Consider the following 26,827-nt stretch of genomic DNA (forward strand, 5'->3'; position numbering starts at 1 on the left):
AAAGAAAAAAGTATTTAATAAGAATATTTCATTCATTCAGATCTAGGATTTGTTATTTTAGTTTTCCTTTATTTTTTTGAGCAGTGTATATATAATATATATATTATACATTATATATATATAATATATATAGATAATATATATATATTATATATATATATATATATAATATATATTATATATCAACAATGACAAATCACCTGGGTCTGACAACTTGAATGGAAAATGACTGAAGGTGATAGCGGACTATATTACCATTCCTTTTTGCCATCGCTTCAATCTAAGCCTACAGGAAAGTGTATATACAGGAAAGTGTATGCTTGTTTATAAAAGGGCATGTCACTTAAGACTGTAGAAACACGTCATACGCCTTCCCCTGGGTGTCATGCGGAAGTGAGAGCAGAAATGACTTGATTATCTCGTCCTGGGATTGAACACAACCTCTTGGAGTGAGAGCTGCGCACTTTTTTTTTTTTTCTGGGCGCGAAGTAGGACCTGGACTCGGCTCCTGGAAAACCCTCGTTAAAGGTGAATATGATCTCCGGCTTCGATTTTATTTGATACATGTCACAATATCATCCTAAAGTATGTTTTTTCAATATAGTTTAATTATATTATTGAAATTTTTTCTGGACTTTAGACGTGATGCGACGCAAGAATTTTGTCAAGACGGAGAGGTTAGCTCCACACGGCCAGTGTGCTTGCTAATTCAAGAGGGAAATCGTTCGTTATGGATCCAAAGAAAGACGGTTCTGAACAAAGGACCCCTTGGAGAACATTCTGATGGAAATATCAACAAAGATAAGGACCCAATTTGGGATACGTTTTCATATATCTGTCGAACTGTGCTATTGCTACCTTTTGACTAGAATCGATGCTGCTGTGTGCTAGCTATTGTAGTAAGCTAATATAACGATATATTGTGTTTTCGCTGTAAAACACTTCAAAAACCGGAAATATTGGCTCTATTCACAAGATCTTTGTCTTTCATTAGCTATCCACCATATATTTTTCTGAAATGTTTTATGATGTGTAATTAGTAGTTGACGTTGGTGTCTGTATTTTCTCTGGCTACTCCCGTGCGATTTCTGACTGTAGCTATGATGGTAGCAGTAATGTAAAACTGATTTATAGCTAAAATATGCACATTTTTTGAACAAAACATAGATTTATTGTGTAACATGTTATAGGACTGTCATCTGAGGTAGTTTTTTCTAGGTTATTTAGGTTGGTTCTAGGTTAGTTAGGTTGGCTTGTGCATGCTACTTGCATCCTACTTGTGCTGTGAAAAATGTCTGTCCTCTTTTTTATTTGGTGGTGAGCTAACATAAATATATGTGGTGTTTTCTCTGTAAAACATTTAAAACATCGGACATGTTGGCTGGATTGACAAGATGTTTATCTTTCAAATGCTATATTGGACTTGTTAATGTGTGAAAGTTAAATATTTTTTAAAAATAGATTTTGAATTTCGCGCCCTGCACTTGAGCTGGATGTTGTCATAGGTGTACCGGCGTCGGGCTGCAGCCATAACAGGTTTAAGCACGTCTCTCAATAAAAAAACTGTCAATACTTTGCCCCTTGATAACCAGCAAGGTATGTCGTAAAAGCGTTACATGGTCGCTTCCCATATCATTGCATAATGGAGAAAATACACCAGAGTTCAGGTGGCCTTGCTTTAACAAAGTTAACCATTTTCACTGTAGTGTCCAAAACGTCTTTCAAGCTGTCAGGCATTCCCTTGGCAGCAAGATCCTTTCAGTGGATGCTGCAGTGTACCCAAATGGCGTCGGGTGCAACTACTTGCACAAGCGTTACCACTCCACTATGTCGCCCTGTCATGGCTTTTGCGCCATCAGTACAGATACCAACACATCTTGACCACCAAAGTTCATTAGATGTCACAAGCTGTCCAGTACTTTAAAACTATCCTCTCATGTTGTCCTGGTTTCCAGTGGTTTTCAGAACTGACCCCCCATAAACATAACGGACATATACCAGGAGCTGTGCCAGGCCCGCCACGTCTGTTGACTCATCCAGCTGTAACGCATATAATTCACTGGCTTGTATGCTAAGCAGTAATTGTTTCAAAACATCTCCTGCCATGTCACTGATGCGTCGTGAAACAGTGTTGTTTGATGAAGGCATTGTCTGTATAGTTTTATTGGCCTTTCCCCCAGCATTTTCCCAGCCATATGTGCGACAGCAGGAAGAATTAAGTCATCCACAATAGTATGGGGCCTGCCTGTCCTAGCCACTCGATAGCTCACCATATAAGACGCTTCTATCCCCTTCTTATTATTGGTGTCACGTTCCTGACCTTATTTCCTTTGTTTAGCCTTGTTTAGTTGGTCAGGACGTGAGCTGGGTGGGCATTCTATGTTATGTGTTTCTATGTTGGGTTCATTGCATTAGCCTGATATGGTTCTCAATCAGGGGCAGGTGTTTTACGTTTCCTCTGATTGAGAACCATATTAAAACCTGTTGAGGATAGAGGGCGCTATTTACACTTTGGGGGGAAATCGTGCCCAATTAAAACGACCTCGTACTCTATTCTTGCTCGTACAATATGCATATTATTATTACTATTGGATAGAAAACCGTTTGAATTATATCTGTGAGTAAAACAGAACTCATTTTGCAGCAAACTTCCTGTCAGAAAGTGAAAAATCTCAAATCGAGGCTCTGTTCCAGGCCCTCCCTATCATTTTGCTTGAGATTTATGACTATACATGCACTTCATACGCCTTCCACTAGATGTCAATAGGCTGTGAGAGGTGAAATGGGGTCTCAATCTCTTTCTATGGTCAAAAGAGACAGCTTGGAATGACATGACCCCAGAATTCGTTTGTTCAGGAAGCGCATAAAGGTCACCAGTATTGGCTTCTGAAAAGCAATCGTTATAGACGTCTTATATCTCCGGCTTTGATTTTATTTGATAAATGTGAAGATATCATCGTAAAGTATGTTTTTTCAATATAGTTTTATTAGATTATTAAATTTTTGGGGGGGGTGTTTAGACGTGTTGCGTTCTTTGCGTTTGGTGACGAAGGAGAGCTTAGCGCCACTTGGCTAGTTTTGCTTGCTCATTCGAGAGGGAAAAATGCCATTCTAAAACCAAACAACGATTGTTCCCGACAAAGGACCCCTTGTACAACATTCTGATGGAAGCTCAACAAAAGTAGGACCCATTTTATGATGCTATTTCATATATCTGTCGAACATGTGTACTATTAGTTTGCGCCCAGATTTTGTGCGCTCTCTCGCCATAACGTAAGCTGCATGTCGTAATGAAGTTATTTTTAGAATTCTAAAACGGCGATTGCATTAAGAACTAGTGTATCTATCATTTCCTATACAACATGTATTTTTTAGTCATGTTTATGAATAGTTATTTGGTCAGAATAGGTGAGTTTTAGAAAAATATCCGGACATTCTGGGAAAAAGCTGCTACGTTAGCACAATGTATAACCACTGATTTCAGCTCTAAATATGCACATTTTCGAACAAAACATAAGTGTATGTATAATCTGATGTTATAGGACTGTCATCTGATGAAGCTTATCAAGGTTAGTCAAAAATTATATATCTTTTGCTGGTTTGTTACGATCGCTAACTTTTGCTGCTGGAGCAACGAACCGCCCTTGCTGTCTCTGCCAGGCCGGTTCCCCTCTCTCCACTGGGATTCTCTGCCTCTAACCCTGTTACAGGGGCTGAGTCACTGGCTTGCTGGTGCTCTTTCATGCCGTCCCTAGGAGGGGTGCGTCACTTGAGTGGGTTGAGTTACTGACGTGATCTTCCTGTCTGGGTTGGCGCCCCCCCTTGGTTTGTGCTGTGGTGGAGACCTTTGTGGGCTATACTCGGCCTTGTCTCAGGATTGTAAGTTGGTGGTTGAGGATTTCCCTCTAGTGGTGCGGGGGCTGTGCTTTGGCAAAGTGGGTGGGGTTATATCCTTCCTATTTGGCCCTGTCCGGGGGTTTCTTCGGATGGGGCCACAGTGTCTCCTGACCGCTCCTGTCTCAGCCTCCAGTATTTATGCTGCAGTAGTTTGTGTCGGGGGGCTAGGGTCAGTTGGTTACCTGGAGTACTTCTCCTGTCTTATCCAGTGTCCTGTGTGAATTTAAGTATGCTCTCTCTAATTCTCTCGTTCTCTCTTTCTCTCTGAGAACCTGAGCCCTAGGACCATACGTCAGGACTACCGGGCATGATGACACCTTGCTGTCCCCAGTCCGCCTGGCCTTGCTGCTATTCCAGTTTCAACTGTTCTGCCTGTGGTTACGGAACCCCTACCTGTCCCAGACCTGCTGTTTTCAACTCTTAATGATCGGCTATGAAAAGCCAACTGAGATTTATTCCTGATTATTATTTGACCATGCTTGTCATTTATGAACATTTTGAAAATCTTGGCTCTCTCTAATTTTCTCCTTCTCTCTTTCTTTCTCTCGGAGGACCTGAGCCCTAGGACCATACGTCGGGACTACCGGCCGTGGTGACTCCTTGCTGTCCCCAGTCCGCCTGGCCTTGCTGCTATTCCAGTTTCAACTGTTCTGCCTGCGGTTATGGAACCCCTACCTGTCCCAGACCTGCTGTTTTCAACTCTTAATGATCGGCTATGAAAAGCCAACTGAGATTTATTCCTGATTATTATTTGACCATGCTTGTCATTTATGGAAATTTTGAAAATCTTGGCTCTCTCTAATTTTCTCCTTCTCTCTTTCTTTCTCTCGGAGGACCTGGGCCCTAGGACCATGCGTCGGGACTGCCGCCCGTGGTGACTCCTTGCTGTCCCCAGTCCGCCTGGCCTTGCTGCTATTCCAGTTTCAGCTGTTCTGCCTGCGGTTATGGAACCGCCACCTGTCCCAGACCTGTTGTTTTTCAACTCTTGATGATCGGCTATGAAAAGCCAACTGAAAATTATTCATGATTATTATTTGACCATGCTTGTCACTTATGAACATTTTTGAACATCTTGGCATAGTTCTGTTATAATCTCCACCCGGCACAGCCAGAAGAGGACTGGCCACCCCTCATAGCCTGGTTCCTCTCTAGGTTTCTTCCTAGGTTTTGGCCTTTCTAGGGAGTTTTTCCTAGCCACCGTGCTTCTACACCTGCATTACTAGCTGTTTGGGGTTTTAGGCTGGGTGTCTGTACAGCACTTCGAGATATTAGCTGATGTACGAAGGGCTATATAAAATAAAATTGATTGATTGATTGATTGATTGATTGATTTTGCTGCTGGTAAATGGCTTGTGTTTCTGGCTATTGTGGTAAGCTAATATAATGCTATATTGTGTTTTCGCTGTAAAACACTTAAAAAATCTGAAATATTGGCTGGATTCACAAGATGCTTGTGTTTCATTTGCTGTACACCATGCATTTTTCAGAAATGTTTTATGATGTGCTGTATTGGACTTGTTAAAACTTCTTCAGGCTGCAAGCCCGACACCGGGCACAATATGACAACAGCCACTTCAAGTGCAGGGCGCGAAATTCAAAATATATTTTTTAGGAGTATTTAACTTTCACACATTAACAAGTCCAATACAGCATTTGAAAGATAAACATCTTGTGAATCCAGCCAACATGTCCGATTTTTAAAATGTTTTACAGCGAAAACACCACGTATATTTATGTTAGCTCACCACCAAATAGAAAAAAGGACAGACATTTTTCACAGCACAGGTAGCATGCACAAAGCCAGCCTAACTAACCAAGATCCAACCAAACTAACCAAGAAACAACTTCATCAGATGACAGTCCTATAACATGTTACACAATAAATCTATGTTTTGTTCGAAATATGTGCATATTTGAGGTATAAATCAGTTTTACATTGATGTTACCATCACAGCTACCGTCAGATATAGCACCGAAGCAACCAGAGTAATTACAGACACCAACGTCAAATACCTAAATACTCATCAAAAACATTTCTGAAAAATATATGGTGTATAGCAAATGAAAGACAAAGATCTTGTGAATACAGCCAATATTTCCGATTTTTTAAATGTTTTACAGCGAAAACACAATATAGCGTTATATTAGCTTACTACAATAGCTAACACACAACAGCATTGATTCAATGCAACCGGTAGCGATAGCACAGTTCGACAGATATATGAAATAACATCCCAAAATGGTTCCTACTTTTGCTGATCTTCCATCAGAATGTTGTACAAGGGGTCCTTTGTCCAGAACCGTCTTTGTTTGGGTTTAGAGCGACCTCTTTCCCTCTTGAATTAGCAAGCACACTGGCCAAGTGGTGCTAAGCTCTCCATCCTGAACAAAAGCAGACAACGCAATAAATTTCAATAATCTAATAAAACTATATTGAAAAAACATACTTTACGATGATATTGTAACATGTATCAAATAAAATCAAAGCCGGAGATAGTATTCGCCTATAACGACGGCTTTCCAGAAGGCGATTCCAGGTCCAACTTCGCGCTTTCGAAAAAACAGGAAATGGCGGACTACTCATTCCAAGAGGATTTATTCCACTTCAGACCAAGATAATCCACTCATTTCTTCTCTCACTTCCTCTTGACATCTAGGGGAAGGTGTATGACGTGTATGTATACCAATACGTATCATGCCCATTTATAGGCAAGCCTTTGAACAGAGTCCTCGATTTCAGAAATCTCACTTCCTGTCAGGAAGTGGGCTGCAGAAGGAGTTCTGTTTCACTCAGAGAAAAATTTCAAACGGTTTTAGAAACTAGAGAGTGTTTTCTATCCAATAGTAATAATAATATGCATATTGTACGAGCAAGAATTGAGTACGAGGCCATTTGAAATGGGCACATTTTTCCAAGTTACTCAATACTGACCCTGCAGCCCAAACAGGTTACTGTGTGAAAGTTAAATATTTCTCTTTTTTTTTTTGAATTTCGCGCTCTGCCTTTTCAGTGGAATGTGGGAGGAGTTCCGCTAGCGGAACCCCAGTCCTAGACAGGTTTTAAGGTAGGCTGTTCTCACTGTTTGTTTGTGGGTGATTGTTCCTGTGTCAGTGTTTGTGCCACACGAGACTGTTTCGTTCGTTCGTTCGTTCGTTAGTGTGTTCCTTCCTGTTCGTGCGTTCTTGTTTTATGTTCTCAAGTACAGGTCTGTTTACGTCGTTTTGTTATTTTGTATTTTGTCAAGTGTTCTTCGTGTTCGTCTTTCACAAATAAATATACTATGGATACATACCACGCTGCATATTGGTCCGATCCTTGCTCATCCTCAGACGAGGAGGAGGACGAGCGTTACAATTGGTATCTATTGCTTTTATACATGTCTTACTACTTGAAAGTCTTTATTCTCGCTCAAAAAGCTCCTGTGGCTTATTTTTCAAATTGTCATGGTTTGTTTCTAAATGTCTGCGCAAGAGTAAAGGTTTCCCGCGAGAGAGTGTGATTGGATGTTAATTATTTGACTAGGCTACCTGTATTTCATATTGTGTTGTTATTTCACTGAACACTAGATGGTTTAATTTTATTTTTGGCAGTGAAACGAGGATACTCAGACGAGGAAAAAAAACTCACCCAAATGTATGGACCCATTGTAAAATATAAATGTACTGTTTAAAAAAATATATATATACACTGCTCAAAAAAATAAAGGGAACACTAAAATAACACATCCTAGATCTGAATGAATGAACTATTCTTATTAAATACTTTTTTCTTTACATAGTTGAATGTGCTGACAACAAAATCACACAAAAATGATCAATGGAAATCAAATTTATCAACCCATGGAGGTCTGGATTTGGAGTCACACTCAAAATTAAAGTGGAAAACCACACTACAGGCTGATCCAACTTTGATGTAATGTCCTTAAAACAAGTCAAAATGAGGCTCAGTAGTGTGTGTGGCCTCCACGTGCCTGTATGACCTCCCTACAACGCCTGGGCATGCTCCTGATGAGGTGGCGGATGGTCTCCTGAGGGATCTCCTCCCAGACCTGGACTAAAGCATCCGCCAACTCCTGGACAGTCTGTGGTGCAACGTGGCGTTGGTGGATGGAGCGAGACATGATGTCCCAGATGTGCTCAATTGGATTCAGGTCTGGGGAACGGGTGGTCCATAGCATCAATGCCTTCCTCTTGCAGGAACTGCTGACACACTCCAGCCACATGAGGTCTAGCATTGTCTTGCATTAGGAGGAACCCAGGGCCAACCGCACCAGCATATGGTCTCACAAGGGGTCTGAGGATCTCATCTCGGTACCTAATGGCAGTCAGGCTACCTCTGGCGAGCCCATGGAGGGCTGTGCGGCCCCCCAAAGAAATGCCACCCCACACCATGACTGACCCATCGCCAAACCGGTCATGCTGGAGGATGTTGCAGGCAGCAGAACGTTCTCCACGGCGTCTCCAGACAGTCACGTCTGTCACATGTGCTCAGTGTGAACCTGCTTTCATCTGTGAAGAGCACAGGGCGCCAGTGGCGGATTTGCCAATCTTGGTGTTCTCTGGCAAATGCCAAACGTCCTGCACGGTGTTGGGCTGTAAGCACAACCCCCACTTGTGGACGTCGGGGCCTCATACCACCCTCATGGAGTCTGTTTCTGACCGTTTGAGCAGACACATGCACATTTGTGGCCTGCTGGAGGTCATTTTGCAGGGCTCTGGCAGTGCTCCTCCTGCTCAAAGGCGGAGGTAGCGGTCCTGCTGCTGGGTTGTTGCCCTCCTACGGCCTCCTCCACGTCTCCTGATGTACTGGCCTGTCTCCTGGTAGCGCCTCCATGCTCTGGACACTACGCTGACAGACACAGCAAACCTTCTTGCCACAGCTTGCATTGATGTGCCATCCTGGATGAGCTGCACTACCTGAGCCACTTGTGTGGGTTGTAGACTCTGTCTCATGCTACCACTAGAGTGAAAGCACCGCCAGCATTCAAAAGTGACCAAAACATCAGCCAGGAAGCATAGGAACTGAGAAGTGGTCTGTGGTCACCACCTGCAGAACCACTCCTTTATTGGGGGTGTCTTGCTAATTGCCTATAATTTCCACCTGTTGTCTATTCCATTTGCACAACAGCATGTGAAATGTATTGTCAATCAGTGTTGCTTCCTAAGTGGACAGTTTGATTTCACAGAAGTGTGATTGACTTGGAGTTACATTGTGTTGTTTAAGTGTTCCCTTTATTTTTTGGAGCAGTGTATATATATATTTTATTCAAAGAAAAATGTGAATCACATTTTTATTTGGCATACCCCCGACGGCATTGTGCGTACCCCTGGGAGTTTGGGAATACCTGGTCTACCGTATCAAAAGATTTGGCCAATAAAAATAGCAGGACAACATTGCTTTGAATCAAGGGCAATGGTGACATCATTGAGGACCTTTAAGGTTGCAGTGACACATCCATAACCTAAACGGAAACCAGATTGCATACCAGAGAGAATACTATAGACATCAAGAAAGCCAGTCAGTTGATTATTGACAAGTTTTTCCAACACTTTTGATAAACAGGGCAAAATAGAAATAGGCCTATAACAGTTTTTTGTTTTTTTTAAAGAGGGAAAACAGTTGGGGCTAGTCTAATTAGACGGGGTGAGAGATGGACGGGCAAGGAGGCATGGCTGAGTCAAATAGGAATCCTGACTTAATGAAGTGGTGATTAAAGAGCTCAGCGATGTGCTTCTTGTCAGTAACAACCACATCATCAACATTAAGGGACAAGGGCAGCTGTGAGGAGGACGGTTTATTCTCCAGGTCTTTAACCGTTTTCCAGAACTTCTTGGAGTTAGACCCACAGAGAGAGATCTACCCACACATCAAAGCTTTCCTCAGATGAGATGAGAAGAATGGTCATGTCTGAAACCCCACTAACCACAAAGTAGATCCTAACTAGTGAATTTGCCTAAAAATCACTACCAAACAGGGATTTTTAAAGCATTATCCGCTGTATTATCAAAGAACAGCCCGTGTTCTCACTGACGACACACACATCTTTACACACTCACTCGCTTGGTGGTGATATGGACACCAGATGTGAACACCACCATGTGCATCCAATGGAATTGTGGGAGAACGGTTTGCTGTTCTTGGAAGTGTTGTGCGACTGCAGAGAAGCCTTCATTGGGCAGCTTGGTAAACAGCCGTTAGGAATTGGCACACAACGTGGTTTCCAGTTCTTAACAACTTGGCAAAGCTTGCACGTCTTGGCCCTAGTGATGTCTTGGCCCTCTATCATCTTTTCCATCTTGCAACTCACAACCAAAAGTGGGGGAATATGTAGTGGATTGGGAAGAAGATGTACAGTACAAGGTTACTCCCTACCCCCACCTCTCTGATTCAGAGGGGTTGGGTTAAATGTGGAAGACACATTTCAGTTGAATGCATTCAATGTACAACTGACTAGGTATCCCCCTTTTGAAGTGTTTAAAAGGGGGATACCTAGTCCTTTACTCTGCAAGTGGCACATATAGAGTTTTGTTTGATGTTACTTCCATGCTCTAGCAGATTTGATAGTGAACCGTCAACAGATGAGTGGCTCTCTCTGTTTGATAGTTAGGTGAAAATTAAAATCTTCGTTTTTTTCTTCATCTTATCCCTCTCTCCTCCCTCCCCCAGTGATGTTGATAGGACTGCTGCGGTATGCCCACGTCATAGAGAAGCACCAGAACTGTGTCCTCAACACGGCCAGCCTCTCCACTGGCTGGATCTGTGCTGCAGGAGTCATCGTGGTGGGCAACTTCCAGGTAAGAACAGTAGTGACGTCAATTCCACAGTGGAGCATCTCTCTCACTAAGCTCTTGAGAGGTGTAGGATGAAGGTGAAATGTGCTTAACTGTTAGAGGCCTGTGCTCAGGTTTGACCACTGTATAGGCTGTGTAGGCTACTGTCGGTGGTATAGTAGATAGTAACAAGATTCAACTCCACACTTCCACACTAAACTAAGACAGCATGTCCATTTTATGTATGATTGCATACCATTTTATTACAGTATTACATACGTAGATAGTTACTTTTATTTTCAAAAAGGCACTTGTAATCATTATCTTAGCCTGTGGGATTTTCACTACATCCGGGCATTGTAAATTCCAATTACTTTATTGAAGCCTTGCCAAGTGTTTGATGTTCCCAGTAAGCTGGAGTTCCCTCAGGTGTGGTTTAGTAACTCTGAGGGGGAATTTTGTTGCTGCATGGCCCATTACACATATTTTGATTATGAACATAATTTAAAAGGTTCAATAAATTACGAAAATATTTTCATGACAATTTTCATATAATGCCAGAAATAAATGGAAATAGTCTCCTCTGGGTGCTCTGTACTGTATAGTAAACCTGCTTATTTAGTAAACATGCTTCTTTGACAGCTAGCTGACCCCTATGCAGGTTGATGAACTGCATGAAGTGTTTTGTAGGTGGGTGCCATGGCAACACAAGGTCTCCTTGGCCTCTTTCTAACATACTGGTAACTGCCATAATAAAGGAAACACCAACATAAAGTGTCTTAAAGGGCATTTGGGCCACCACAAGCTGCCAGAACAGCTCCAATGTTCCTTGGCCAACCAGGTCATCCGTGATACAAGTAATTATTCAAAGGCTATCCATGTCTGAGGACGTCGGCAGACGTGAAAACGGGCCAACCTATGCCTTCAAGTAGGTTTCTGTTTTATTAGGGCCTTATGGACATGGATGGTGGATGGGCATAAGCATCTGCCTCTGATTCAAAAGGTTGCAAGTTCAAATCCAGCGATAGAAAGTGCACTTAAGGTTAAGTTTAGTCATTATCTCAGAATTTTTAAGGTTAGGCATTAACTCTAAATGGTTAAGGTAAAGTTTAAGGTTTGGGTTAGGATTGCAAGTTCAAATCCAGCGATAAAAATTTGTTTTTTACATTTTTGTTTTAAGCCTTTCCCAAACCTTAACCCTCATCATAATCATTCGGCGTTAATGCCTAAACTTAACCTTAAACACTTCAAAATTTGACATTTGCAACAATTTCAAAATATGATGTTTGAACATCTAATTTTACATGAGACTGTGAGAGCTTGGCATAGATCCTACGAGTCTCTGGAACTCTATTGGAGGGATGCGACACCATTCTTCCCCGAGAAATTCCATAAATTGGTTGTTTTGTTGATGGTGGTGGAAAAAGCTGTCTCAGGCGTCACTCTAGCATTTCCAATAAGTTTAATTGGGTTGAGATCTGGTGACTGAGACACACACACATACAGTACACACACACCATAGGAGGTTGGTGGCACCTTAATTGGGGAGGACGGGCTCGTGGTAATGGCTGGAGCAGAATAAGTGGAATGGTATCAAAAACATCAAACACATGATTTCCACGTGTTTTATGTGTCACGCCCTGGCCTTAGTATTCTTTGTTTTCTTAATTATTTTTAGTTAGGTCAGGGTGTGACATGGGGAATGTATGTGTTTTTTGTAGTGTCTAGGGTGGTTGTAAGGTTTAGGGGGTTTATTAGAGTAGTTGGGTTTATGTTTAGTATAGTAGTCTAGCTGTGTCTATGGTTGAGTGTAGGTATCTAGGAAAGTCTATGGTTGCCTGAATTGGGTCTCAATTAGAGACAGCTGGTTATTGTTGTCTCTGATTGGGAGCCATATTTAAGGCAACCATAGGCTTTAGCTGTTTGTGGGGAATTGTCTATGTCGAAGTGTTTTGTGTCAGCACTGATTTTTGTATAGCTTCACGGTCGTTTGTTGTTTTGTTTTTTTCCTTCTTTAAAAATAAAAGAAGATGTACTTTCCACGCGCTGCGCCTTGGTCCTCTCTCAGTCCCGTTGACGATCGTGACAGAATTCCCCACCAAACAAGGATCAAGCAGCGTGATCAGTGGCAACAGGACCCACTTACACAGGATTTCTGGACATGGGAGGACGAATTGGATGGTAAGGGACCTTGGGCACAACCGGGAGAATATCGCCTCCCTCGTGAAGAGCTGGAGGCAGCGAAAGCCGAGAGGAGGCGATATGAGGAGGCAGCACGGAGGCAAGGTTGGAAGCCCGCAAGTACAACCCAAAAATTTATTGGGGGGGGGCTTAGAGGTAGTGGGCCGAGGGCAGGTAGGAGACCTGCGCCCACTTCCCAGGCTAACCGTGGAGAGCGGGAGTACGGGCGGACACCGTGTTACGCAGTAGAGCGCACGGTGTCTCCTGTACGTGTTCATAGCCCGGTGCGGGTTATTCCACCTCCCCGCACTGGTAGAGCTAGATTGGGCATTGAGCCAGGTGCCATGAAGCCGGCTCAACGCGTCTGGTCTCCAGTGCGTCTCCTCGGGCCGGCTTACATGGTACCAGCCTTACGCATGGTGTCCCCGGTTCGCCTACATAGCCCGGTGCGGGTTATTCCACCTCCCCGCACTGGGCGGGCGACGGGGACCATTCAACCAGGTAAGGTTGGGCAGGCTCAATGCTCAAGGGAGCCAGTACGCCTGCACGGTCCGGTATTTCCAGCGCTACCTCCCCGCCTCAGCCCAGTACCACCAGTGCCTACACCACGCACCAGGCTTCCAGTGCGTTTTCAGAGCCCTGTTCCTCCTCCACGCACTCGTCCAATGGTGCGTGTCTCCCGCCCATTACCACCTGTGCCTACGCCATGCACCAAGTCTCCTGTGCGTCTCCAGAGTCCTGTGCATCCTGTTGCTGCTCCCCGCACTAGCCTTGAAGTGCGTGTCCCCAGCCCGGTACCACCAGTGCCGGCACCACGCACTAGGCCTAATGTGCGTCCCCAGGGTCCAGTATGCCCTGTTCCTTCTCCCCGCACTAGCCTGAAGGTGCGTGTCCTTAGCCTGGTGCCTCCAGTTCCGGCACCACGCACCAGGCCTACAGTGCGCCTCATCCGGCCAGAGCCATCCGTCTCCCCAGCGCCATCTGAGCCATCCGTCTCCCCAGCGCCGTCTGAGCCATCCGTCTCCCCAGCGCCGTCTGAGCCATCCGTCTCCCCAGCGCCGTCTGAGCCATCCGTCTGCCCCGAGCCATTAGAGCCGCCCGTCTGTCCCGAGCCGTCAGAGCCGTTAGTCAGTCAGGAGCCGCTAGAGCCATTCGTCAGTCAGGATCTGCCAGAGCCGCCAACCAGACAGGATCTGCCAGAGCCGCCAACCAGACAGGATCTGCCAGAGCCGCCAACCAGACAGGATCTGCCAGAGCCGCCAACCAGACATGAGCAGCCAGATCCGTCAGCCAGCCATGAGCAGCCAGATCCGTCAGCCAGCCATGAGCAGCCAGATCCGTCAGCCAGCCATGAGCAGCCAGATCCGTCAGCCAGCCATGAGCAGCCAGATCCGTCAGCCAGCCATGAGCAGCCAGATCCGTCAGCCAGCCATGAGCCGTACAGCCAGGATCCGCCAGAGCCGTCCAGCCAGGATCCGTTCCTCAGTCCGGAGCTGCCCCTTATCCTGGTGCTGTCCCTTAGTCCGGTGCTGCCCCTTAGTCCGGTGCTGCCCCTTATCCTGGTGCTACCCCTTAGTCCGGTGCTGCCCCTTAGTCCGGTGCTGCCCCTTAGTCCGGTGCTGCCCCTTAGTCCGGTGCTGCCCCTTAGTCCGGTGCTGCCCCTTAGTCCGGTGCTGCCCCTTAGTCCGGTGCTGCCCCTTAATCCAGTGGGGTTAATGTGGAGGGTGGCCATTTGGAGGAGGCTACGTAAGCGGGTAGTGACTATGGTGGGGTGGGGACCACGACCAGTGCCGGAGCCGCCGCCGTGGACGGACGCCCACCCAGACCCTCCCCTAGACTATGTGCTGGTGCGCCCGGAGTTCGCACCTTAAGGGGGGGGGTTATGTCACGCCCTGGCCTTAGTATTCTTTGTTTTCTTAATTATTTTTAGTTAGGTCAGGGTGTGACATGGGGAATGTATGTGTTTTTTGTAGTGTCTAGGGTGGTTGTAAGGTTTAGGGGGTTTATTAGAGTAGTTGGGTTTATGTTTAGTATAGTAGTCTAGCTGTGTCTATGGTTGAGTGTAGGTATCTAGGAAAGTCTATGGTTGCCTGAATTGGGTCTCAATTAGAGACAGCTGGTTATTGTTGTCTCTGATTGGGAGCCATATTTAAGGCAACCATAGGCTTTAGCTGTTTGTGGGGAATTGTCTATGTCGAAGTGTTTTGTGTCAGCACTGATTTTTGTATAGCTTCACGGTCGTTTGTTGTTTTGTTTTTTTCCTTCTTTAAAAATAAAAGAAGATGTACTTTCCACGCGCTGCGCCTTGGTCCTCTCTCAGTCCCGTTGACGATCGTGACATTATGCCATTCCAGTTGCACCATTCCAGCCATTATTATGAGCCATCTTCCCCTCAGCAGCCTCCACTGACACACACACACTCTTTAAACCCCCATACTCATTAGAGAACCCCCTTTCAGTCACTGAGATCTCTTCTTCTAGCCATGGTAGCCCAAAAATTGGGCAACTGAGCATTTCTATACATTACCCTAAGCATGATGGGATGTTAATTGCTTAAGTAACTCAGGAACCACACGTGTGGAAGCACCTGCTTTTAATGTACTTTGTATCCCTCATTTACTCAAGTGGTTCCTTTATTTTGGCATTTACCTGTAGGTAGATTACCATCTCTTCTCAAGCAGTCCATTTCCAACATCACATGCTGATTCCGAAGAACATCCCTAGCTGTCTGTTACTTTAAACCAAGGCCCACATTTGTGGTGCGAAGCGAGCCTATAAATCATTCCCCCTCAAGTTCTGATTTCCTGACTGTAGAATGATGGAGGGGTGGAGAGAATACATTTTCCTCCTAACTAGTATCATCCCTACAGCCTGGATCTCCAGCTATGTGAACTCTGGGTGCTCCACAGCCTGGCTTTGAGTGCAGTCTCGTTCAGTAACACATTGTCCTGTTGTGGTCTTTCAGCACGTCTGATCCCCATCTCCCCCACAGCTACTCATCTCTTTGTAGGTCTTCCAAACACATCTCTCTTGGTGTTCTTGGAGATAGTCAGTTTGAGGCAGGCCTTTGGAAAGGTCTTGTAAACATGAGGCTTTGGCAAGCTCCTACACTCTGTAGGCTTCTTGAGGTAAATCTCAGGACTTGGGCTCTTGTGACAGGGATAGTTGTCCTTATTTTACCTACTGCCCTGAAGAAGAGGCCCATCCCTGGGAAAATGAGGCCCATCATACATGGCTAGGGAAACCATGAAGTAATACAGACACTCTGAATGCAGATTTAGATAGGAGAGTTTATTTTGATCACAGTCACACTCTGTTCCCAGGGTTCTGAGGTTCTGTACGTGTGATTAGTGTGATGAACAGGAGAGTGGCTGATCGACAATGTTTGTGATGTACTACAAATCACAGGTTGTTTTGTATTCACTTCAAATTAGAGCAGTGGGTAAGGACTGAGCCAGACAAAGATCTATTTACACGCTCCATGCACACACACACACACACACACACACACACACACACACACACACACACACACACACACACACACACACACACACACACACACACACACACACACACACACACACACACACACACACACACACACACACACACATAGTGGTGACTTGTCATTCAGATGCTCCAGTTTTGCACGTTATTTTGGCATTAATGCGTCACACATTAGTTTGCAAACAATGTTTAAAAAATATAGATATGGTCTAACTTTTGCTTTCTTGAGTAAGGCAGCACCAAAAGGCAGGTGTTTCAGCCTAGCTCAGTGCTTTCTGTTGTGGTGGGTCAGCCAGTGGAAAAAACAGAGCGTAGGGGTTGATAAGCCACACGGTCCCGTGTGGCTCAGTTGGTAGAGCATGGCGCTTGCAACGCCAGGGTTGTGGGTTCATTCCCCACGGGGGGACCAGGATGAATATGTATGAACATTCCAATTTGTAAGTCGCTCTGGATAAGAGCGTCTGCTAAATGACTTAAATGTAAATGATAATGTTCTCTAGTTGCGTCGTGATTGTGTTCTGTGTGTGTTCTGTCACTCGTTGGGACATTACGTCACCGCAAGATCTACGAGGAGAGCTTGAAAATTCATACACCTTACTATAGGTTCTGCCATAGATTTATATTAGATAGAAGTGCCCATCCAAGAAGGCTGAAGGTCATTGGCCACAGATAAAATTCTGTGAAATCACATATCTACCGTAGCTTTGATTGGACTGATCATGTCAACAACATACTTCAAAATCTTAGCTAGCAAGCTAGACAAGCAGTCATCATCATGAATCATGAATCAAGTCGACAATCTACTGGCAAATCCTTTTCAATGACTGTCAAATGCCTAGTTAAATAAAGGTTCAATTAAAAATAAATATGAAGAGAAATTATAGATAACTTTTCGGTGCTCATCGGCCATTGGACATAAACATTACAAGTTGGAAATCACAAATTCAACAATGAGTGGTTTGGAAGGAATCAGTGGCTAACTGCAAGCATTGAAAATTAATCACTAGCCTGCTATTCAGTGGAATAGGTATGTGGTCCAAGTCTGGGTTTAAGGGTCTCTTTTCCAAGCTTAAAAGGATAAACATGCCATGGGCCAGAAAAGGTTGAATACATTGGCCATGCTGTCAATGGAGTATGACTTCTGACACATTCAATACAACTGGAAACTCAGAACTGGGAAATCTCAGACTTCAGTGAGTTCAAGACAACTGGGAACTTGGAAAAAAACGAGCTCTGACTGGGAAAATATGTTTTGAACAGTCATCCAACTCGGAATTCCAATTTGGGAACTCGGGCCTCTTTCTAGAGCTCCGACTTGAAGATCACTGACGTCATGATTGTTTTTTTCCGAGTTCCCAGTAATTTTGAAGAAATGTAGTCATTAAATATTGTAAGAGCTTTCATTGTCTGTGCCCCGTTTATTCATCCTACGGTTCTGACTTGGTGTGCAGGGAGAACACTGTAAGAAAGGCCCATGTTCTGAATTCTATTGCTGTACATTTCAAACTGAACAAATAGTTATATTGACTACGTCCATCCTAGCTCGCTCATTAATGTCATAATCGAAATTACGTATGGCCTCTTATCCGCTTGTCGTCCCCTTATGCCATAGTTTGTACATCTCAATTGTCAGTAAAAACGCATATGTTTTAAGCAAGTAAGCCATGTCAGCTATGTTTTTTAAAAAGGCAGTAAATTAGGCTGAATGAACTGTCTCACAGCCAGACAAGGCTCCGCTGATGGCCAGGTGTAGCGGTGGTAAGGATTCACTCCATAGTGCTGAAAAGAAAGCTCTGCTGTTGGGACAGCTTTATTTAGGCCCTAACAGTTTGTGAGCACCGTTTGTCACCGTTATAGTGCAATTAATGTATTGTTTCGTGTTGTGTAGTGGCTTTGCTGGCATGCATCCCCCCCAAAACGTTTGCCTTACCAAGATTTACATGCTAAAATCGCCACTGCACTCACACACTCTGATAAAGATATTTTGCGGTTGAGGATCTGTGTTTAGTCTATAGTATTGTGCACTGGTTTGTTAACATTAGTTCCTAGCCAGGAATATTTAAGTGACTGTCACATGGGATGATGCTGGAGAGACGAAGCAGTTACGGGGAGTCAAACATTTAATAAAGAACGGAAATGGAACGAGACAGGAACAGCGTCAGCAAACAGGAAACACAAACAAAAGACAATCCATGCAGAAGCGGGGAACAGAGCTGCGGAACTGACAAATATAGGGGAGGTAATAACAGGTGATGAGATGAGTGAGTCCAGGTGAGTACAATATCGCTGATGAGCGTGACGAGGAAAGGCAGGTGTGCGTAATGGTTTATAGGAGTGCGTGATGTAGGGCAGCCTGGCACCCTCAAGCACCAGGGGGGGAAGAGCGGGAGCAGACGTGACAGTACCCCCCCCCCCCCCCCTCTAGGGGCGCCACCCGAGACATGGGCGCTGGGCAAGCCGGTTGAGGCATGTAAGCCCGACAATCCGGCTGAGGCAAGACGACTGTCGATCCCGCTGCAGAGAGGGAGCCCGAAGATCCAGTGGAGTGTGACGTGGGACGGGAAGCCGCAGAGTCAACCGAGGCAAGGAAACTTCTCGAGCAAGCCAGGGTGTGAAAGCCCGACGGGCTGGCTTAGGCACCCCTGGTTCCATCGGCGGCGGAATCCACCCCGACGTCACCAACAAAACAAAAAACAAACAAACAACTCCAGGACCGGTTGGGCGAACAAGAACTGACGATCCGGCTGAGGCCCGACGTGGGATGGGCGCCATCCAAGCCAACCGGGGCAAGGAAACCTCTCGAGCCAGCTAGGGCGTGGAAGCCCGACGAGCTGGCTAGGCACCCCCGGTTCCATCGGTGGCGACCCAGAGCCGATGCCACCATACCAACCGGAACGCCAGTACTCTCCGATGCTTCATGTGATGGCTTCTGCATTCTGTCACATGGGATGACGCTGGAGAGACGAAGCAGGTACAGGGAGTCAAGCATTTAATGAAGAATGGACATGGAACGAGACAGGAACAGCGTCAGAAAACAGGTAACACAAACAAAAGACAATCAATGCAGAAGCGGGGAACAGAGCTGGGGAACTGACAAATATAGGGGAAGTAATAACAGGTGATGAGTGAGTCCAATATCGTTGATGCGTGTGACGAGGGAAGGCAGGTGTGCGTAATGGATGATAGGAGTGCATGATGCAGGGCAGCCTTGTGCCCTCAAGCGCCAGGGAAGGGGAAGAGCGGGAGCAGACATGACAGTATTTTTGTGTGGGATAAACTCAGCTACTGCGCTGTTCAATCATTGAGCATCTTTTGAGTTCAATATCATTATAATAATTTTAATTTATTACATTTTTGTCCTTTTTCGCCCCAATTTCGGGATATCCAATTGGTAGTTACAGTCTTGTCACATCGCTGCAACTCCCATACGGACTCGGAAGAGGCGAAGGTCGAGAGTCATGCATCCTCCGAAACACGACCCTGCCAAGCCGCACTGCTTCTTGACACAAAAATATTTTACATTTTTTACATCAACATTTTTCAGACAAACATTTATACATTAACGAATCAATTATACAATCATACGATCAATTTGACTTTGTTTTTACCAATTTAACTACATAATAACATCGCCTGTATTGATTCGGTGCTGCACCAGATGTGTAAAACCATGACTTCGGCAACCCAGATGGGGTGGTGGAAAGTTTGGCAAGCTATATGCATATCCAAATGGGCTTATCCCATCATTGGAGCCTGACAGTGACCAATGGGACACCAACAGCGCCCAGGTAGATGTGGGGGGGCAATAGGTAATTGTTGATCAGTGTAACGGTGGAGCCTGTATCAACGAGGGGCTCCATACTCTGGCCTCCTATTTGCACAGGTATCTGACAGCTGTCAGGGTATTAAGGAGGTAGGTGATAAGGGGCAGGACGGACACTATTCACCAGTGGTAGTCTCTCTGTGAGTGGGGTTTTTGATGTGGAGCCCAGCTGTGCCCCTACTGCACTGGGTCCATGCTGTTTCCCAAACATTGTGGTTCTGGAGTGGCTCTACAAGGGTGCCATATCTCATCTGGTGGCCTTTATGGCCACAGCGCCAATAGATTTATTGTGATAAATCCGGTGGTCCACCATCGGGCCGGGGCAGGCATCTTGTTGAGGTTTTGTCTGCCGCTGATTGAGGTGGGGGGCTTGGAATTCGCACCTGGTACGTTTGGGGATGGGGTCTCCCATTTGAGGTGGCCTGCCCTTTTCTGAGGACTTCCTCGACAGTCTGGGCCTTCGTTAGTGTATAGCGTCTCTGATACACTATGGCAGACCTGTTTGCAGAGTCTGTCTGGTGTTAGCCCCTTGATAAAAGCCTCTGTAGCCAGGGTCATGACAACGCTGTCTGAGAACTGGGGGTATCCTTTCCATGCCAAATATATCTAACCTCAGCGGCATAAACAACTGATGTCTACCTGGGCTTCGGGACTCACTCAGCAAACTTTTGATGCCTTATCCACGGCTGGCACCGGCTGACCAAACCGCAGTGCTATTGCAGTTGCAATAGCCTGGGAATCCTGGATCTCCTGTTCAGACAGTTCCAGTAGTACTCGCTGCGCTTCCCCTTCCAGTGAAATAACCAACTGTACTGCTCTCTTTGTAATGGACCACCTGTTAGTTGCAGCCACTACCTCAAACTTGGCTTCGAACGCTTCCCATGATGCTTGTCCATCAAACCAACCTACTTTGAGCCTCAAAGCAGTCAGTATCAGCCATTTCCCCTGCTGCTGTCGCTGTGTCACTACTGCTACATTTGGGGCTAGGGTTAGCGTCCTGGCTAACATTAGCATCTACATTGAGATTCCCATGCACATTAGCATCAGTGCTAACATCTGTGCTCACATTATCCTCTCTTGGCATTTTAGCATCTGTGCTATTGTCCCCCTCGCTCTGATGAATAGACTTGTGCTGAGGTGTATTACAGCTAAGGTGTAACCCATCCATCCATCCAACAACACCCCAGTGTTCATGTTTCCCCCCCCCTGCAGTAATGGTCATAACTGTTCCATTTCCTCTTCACTAATAGCTCTCATTAGTTTCATGAGTTTAGTTTCCTCATTCCATTCGTGCAATGCACCCTCTACTTCAAATTGCTGTTTCAAAAACGGCCAATCTGTCTTACCCACGTCTGTAGATTCATTTGCTGTTTCAAAAACGGCCAATCTGTCTTACCCACGTCTATAGATTCATGGCAATTGGCGTCTTTGGCTCTAGCGTCCTGTCCACACGGTGGCAGCTTGGTCTGTCTCACTCCCAGTGGCAGATCAGCTCTCCAGGTCAGCCACTGTGCCGTTGCCTCTGGTGTATACAGCAGCGAGAGAAGGTAGGCTCGTGCTCCATCCTCAGCCTGATTTTCGGTCCTCTTCCAGTGCTTTCGGAAAGTATTCAGAGCCCTTCACTGTTTTCATTGTCTTACCTTAGAGACTTATTCTCATCAATTTACACACAAAACCCCATAATGACAAAGTGAAAACAGGTTTGTAGAAGATACCTTATTTACTTAATTATTCAGACCCTTTGCTATGAGATTCGAAATTGAGCTCAGGTGCATCCTGTTTCCATTGATCATCCTTGAGATGTTTCAACAACTAGATTGGAGTCCACCTCTGGCACCTGTCTATATAAGGTCCCAAAGTTAACAGTGCATGTCAGAGCAAAACCCAAGCCATGAGGTCGAAGGAATTGTCTGTAGAGCTCCGAGACAGGTTTGGGTCGAGGCACAGATCTGGGGAAGGTTACCAAAACATTTCTGCAGCATTGAAGGTCCCCAAGAACACTGTCTTAAATAGAAGTTTGGAACCACCAATACTTTTCCTAGGGCTGGCCGCCCGGCCAAACTGAGCAGTCAGGGGAGAAGGGCCTTGGTCAGAATCCAATGGTCTATCTGACATAGCTCCCTTAGTTCCTCTGTGGAGATGGGAGAACCTTCCAGAAGGACAACCATCTCTGCAGCACTCCACCAAGTGCTCCACCAAGCCACTCCTCAGTAAAAGGCACATGACAGCTCGCTTGGAGTTTGCCAAAAGGCACCTAAAGGACTCTCAGACCATGAGAAACAAGATTCTCTGGTCTAATGAAACCAAGATTGAACTCTTTGGCCTGAATGCCAAGCATCACGTCTGGAGGAAACCTGGCACCGCTCATCACCTAGCCAAGATGATCCTTACGGTAAAGCATGGTGGTGGCAGCATCATGCTGTGGGGATGTTTTCAGTTTCAGGGACTGGGAGACTAGACAGGATCAAGGAAAATAATTAACGGAGCAAAGTACAGAGAGATATTTGATGAAAACCTTCTCCAGAGCGCTCAGGACCTCCGACTGGGGCGAAAGTCATCTTCCAACAGCCCTAACCACATAGCCAAGACAACGCAAGAGTGGCTTTGGGACAAGTCTCTGAATGTCTTTGAGTGACCCAGCCAGAGCCCGTACTTGAACCTGACCGAACATCTCTGGAGAGACTTGAAAATAGCTGTGCAGCGATGCTCCCCATCCAACCTGACAGAGCTTGAGAGGATCTGCAGAGAAGAATGGGAGAAACTCCCCAAATACAGGTGTGCCAAGCTTGTAGCGTCATACCTAAGACTCGATGCTGTAATCACTGCCAAAGGTGCTTCAACAAAGTACAGAGTAAAGTGTCTGAATAGTTATGTAAATGTGATATTTCCCTATGTTTTTATTTATACCTTTTCATATATTTATAAAAAACTGTTTTTGCTTTGTCATTATGGGGTATTGTGTTTAGATTGATGAAGGAAAAAAAACGATTTAATCCATTTTAGAATAAGGCTGTAACGTAACAAAATGTGGATGAAGTGAAGGGGTCTGAATTCCTTCCGAATGCACTGTATCTCCTCTCGTTTGCTCCATCTGCAAGCTAGCTAAACTAAGCTAATCAGAAAACGAGGTGTAATTTCAATCCCACTTCTGACACCAATGTGGAGTTTGCGGGTTTCCCGATTTTATAACGTTAGCTAATAGCTTGAATAACAAACGGACCAAGAGGGAAATATGGTTAATACCATCAGGCGTTTTAATGTTACTCTGCACAGGGTAACGGGGAGTGGCACAAAACAAAAAAGATAAGTCACAGTCCAGCAGGACGTATCTCCCCAGGGAGATAAACACCAGAGAGGGAGAGAAAATTGGGATATTACCAAGACAACCCTAAAAACAATGAACGTGACAGGTTTTACCAGGTTGCGGCAGGGTCTTCCTACCTTACACCCGAGGGTCTTCTTCTTCTATGATATCATGGCGGTCCATAAACAATCGTTTAACTGCAAAATTCTCTAATTCCATGAAAAAAATATATACATCTAAAAGAAATCGCTACTAACTTCTACAACAACCTGAGTTGTATTGATAACCTTACCAATAAAAGCTATGAAGTCAACTTTATTCATTATTAAAGTGTCCTTTGACACAGCACAAACATGAGTGCAAAATGTCTGAACAGGCCTCCAAACCAGGCCAGGAGCAGCAGAAGCACCAAGCTCAACAGTAGGTCCACTTACTAAAGGAGCAACCATGGAGGCTCCATCATTCCACACTGTAGTTCCACCAATCTGTTTTACAGCCTCTGCATATGATACATCATGACTAATTATATATCTCTGAACCTCTCTAGCCTCTCTTTGCACTTGGCATCCACCAAATGCTGAACTATGTTCTCCCCCCACAATTCTCCCCCCACAAAAACACTTAACCTTCACATTGCTCCCACATTCACCGTAATCATGTTCCCCTCCACGCTTGGCACATATTTTTCTTCCTTTACATTGAACAGCTACATGTCCCATTCTTTGGCATTTAAAACACTGCAATGGGGATGGGACACATTCTCTGACATTGAAACTAAGGAATCCTCTCTGTACTTTTCCAGGCATAACCTTCTCAAACCCCAGCAGCACTGATAGGCTTTCACTTCTTTGACCTTCTTTCCTACTGATCAACCTTTCGGCCTCAACCACTCTTCCTCCCTTCACATTTTCTCTAATATCGCCTTCTTTCCCAACCGCGAATGGGCATTCTTATCATTAACACTGGTTTCTTGCATCACACTCCGGCCCTGAGGGACGCTACAATATACTTCTCAAACACAGCCAAACGAAAGCTGAACAGAGCTGGATTCTCAGGTGGGCGTGGCTTGAGCCTTGCTCAGTGAAGGCAGACTGTCCCCCAGCTAATGGTCTGTACTCTAGAACAGGCACATGTTCCCCACCCTGTGATTATGGAGACACCTGTCTGAACATCTCCACCACCTAGGCCTATCGTACAGTTTACCTTATTGTGTTTGTGTAATCATAATACTAGAGAGGACTCTCAAAGGTCAATACAGGGGTGTGGTTCCAAGTTTAAACCGTGAGCTATTTAGATTAAATAATTATAGTTCAGTAACACTGAGAAGGTGTGAAGAGTTTGAGGTGTAACTGTTAGTGTTGTTGGTGTGGGAGGCTTAGCTTGAGGATTCATATTACTTTGGCATCTTGTGAAATGTTGTCCACCCCGATTCCAAATTTACTATCAAATCTTATATACTGTACATTCCTTATACTGTACTGAAAGAATACATTACAATGTATTTTCTTAGCTCTATCGTTTTCTATTGTTATACTGAAGATCCTCTGTTTTAGAGTGTTATTCTGATCCTCCTGCTGCAGATTGTTCTGTTTTCCTGGAAATTATTCATTTTGTGTCAGTCTCGCCGATAATGGAGTAATACTCTGTTAACAGTGGCTAGTGTTATTGGGTCATGCTGACCTGTGTGTGTGTGTGTGTGTGTGTGTGTGTGTGTGTGATGTTTGTGCGTGCATGCATGCGTTGGAAGTACATATATACATATGTGTGTGGTTGCCCACCTGTCTGCGAGAGTCCATGTATGTATTTATGTTGCAGGTGGATTATGCCAAAGTGCTACACTACGTGGGTGCAGGGGTGGCTTTTCCCACCAGTATACTGTTTGTATGTCCGCAGTCAGCCCTGACCTACCGGCTGGCCAAGACCCATGGGGAGTACAACGTGGGCCACCTGCGACTCGGGATGAGCCTGCTAGCCTTCATCACCCTGGTTCTCAGTATCTTTTATGATGGTTGACACTGTGAGAGAGCGACATGGAGAAAGAATGTACAGTAGTTGTGTTACATGGCCCCCTGCTGGATAAATACATGTTTTGCATACATGCTGTCGAGATGAGTAGCAGCATTAGTATTTAATTTTTATTTAATCAGGTAAGTTGACTGAGAACACATTCTCATTACAGCAGCGACCTTGGGAATAGTTACAGGTGAGAGGAGGGGGGAATGAATGAGCCAATTGGAAGCTTGGATTGATTAGGTAACCATGCTTGTATGAGGGCCAAATTGGGAATTTAGCCGGGACACCCCTACTCTTACAGTAAGTGCCATGGGATCTTTAGCGACCACAGATAGTCGGGACACCCGTTTAACGTCCCATCCGAAAGATGGCACCCTACACAGGGCAATGTCCCCAATCACTGCCCTGGGGCTTTGGAAAAATCTATAGTTTTTTTTACCAGAGGAAAGAGTGCCTCCTACTGGCCCTCCTACACCACTTCCAGCAGCATCTAGTCTCCACGACCAACCATGCTTAGCTTCAGAGGCAAGCCAGCATTGGGATGCAGAGTGGTATGTTCTGTCAACGACCAAGTGTGTGTCCACATAGGTTAAGGTGTTCTCCTTAACCCTCTGTCCCTCCCAGGCGATGTCTTCTTCATCCAGGAGAGCTTTGCCCTGCAGCACGCCTCTGCCATCTTTGAGTGGCTCTTCTGCATCATCATCATGCTCTTCTTTGGGACCTTTGCTTTTGAGTTTGGGGACATGTCCGGGGACACCCTGATGGTGCTGGCCAGAGGAGGGGGTGTCCAGGGCTTTTCTAGCAGTGACCACAAGGCTGAGGAGGCAGGAGGTCCCAACCACCACTATCAACCAGATGGCATAGCCATGCTGTAGGCCTATCAAAGTGAGGCTACGTGGTCATAGACCAATCACAAACAGGGTGGAAGTGGGAAGATTGGATGCCTGACCGATCATAGTCCACCAGAAGGCATGAAGACGACGGACCCTGCAAACGGACCTGCTAGGTATTGCAGATAGCTAAAACACCCAAAGCTTTTCTAACCAATGACCAAAGACTAATATCATGTTTTTGCCATATTTGTACTGCGTTACAGCAGACAGTACAGGGTGAATTGCACAACATGTGATGTTACTAGTGCCTTTTGGAACACAGGCAGACACACAGACACAGACCTTCCGTGTCCTTTCCTTTCATCATTATGTAATCACCCTTGATTACGAGAACTTGTTGGCTTGCCTTGTGTCAGATCCGATGTCTTGAGTACCTGGAAAGTTATCATGACTAAGGAGAATGTGGCTGGATCAGTATGGGTATGTTTGGCCATT

General features: G+C 45.2%; 1 protein-coding gene across 1 annotated transcript in view; it reads left to right on the forward strand.

Moving 5' to 3' along the window:
* LOC139581879 (transmembrane protein 150A-like) overlaps positions 1-26,374 on the forward strand; it is a 45,821-nt gene extending 19,447 nt beyond the window's left edge. The window contains exons 2-4 of the mRNA XM_071412089.1: positions 10,565-10,692; positions 25,302-25,479; positions 26,124-26,374. Coding sequence (XP_071268190.1) covers positions 10,565-10,692; positions 25,302-25,479; positions 26,124-26,374 — 557 coding nt within the window. The remainder of the gene's footprint in view (positions 1-10,564; positions 10,693-25,301; positions 25,480-26,123) is intronic.
* The last annotated feature ends 453 nt before the right edge of the window (positions 26,375-26,827 follow it).

This window comes from Salvelinus alpinus, chromosome 7 (genome assembly GCF_045679555.1).
Source record: "Salvelinus alpinus chromosome 7, SLU_Salpinus.1, whole genome shotgun sequence".
NCBI lineage: Eukaryota > Metazoa > Chordata > Actinopteri > Salmoniformes > Salmonidae > Salvelinus > Salvelinus alpinus.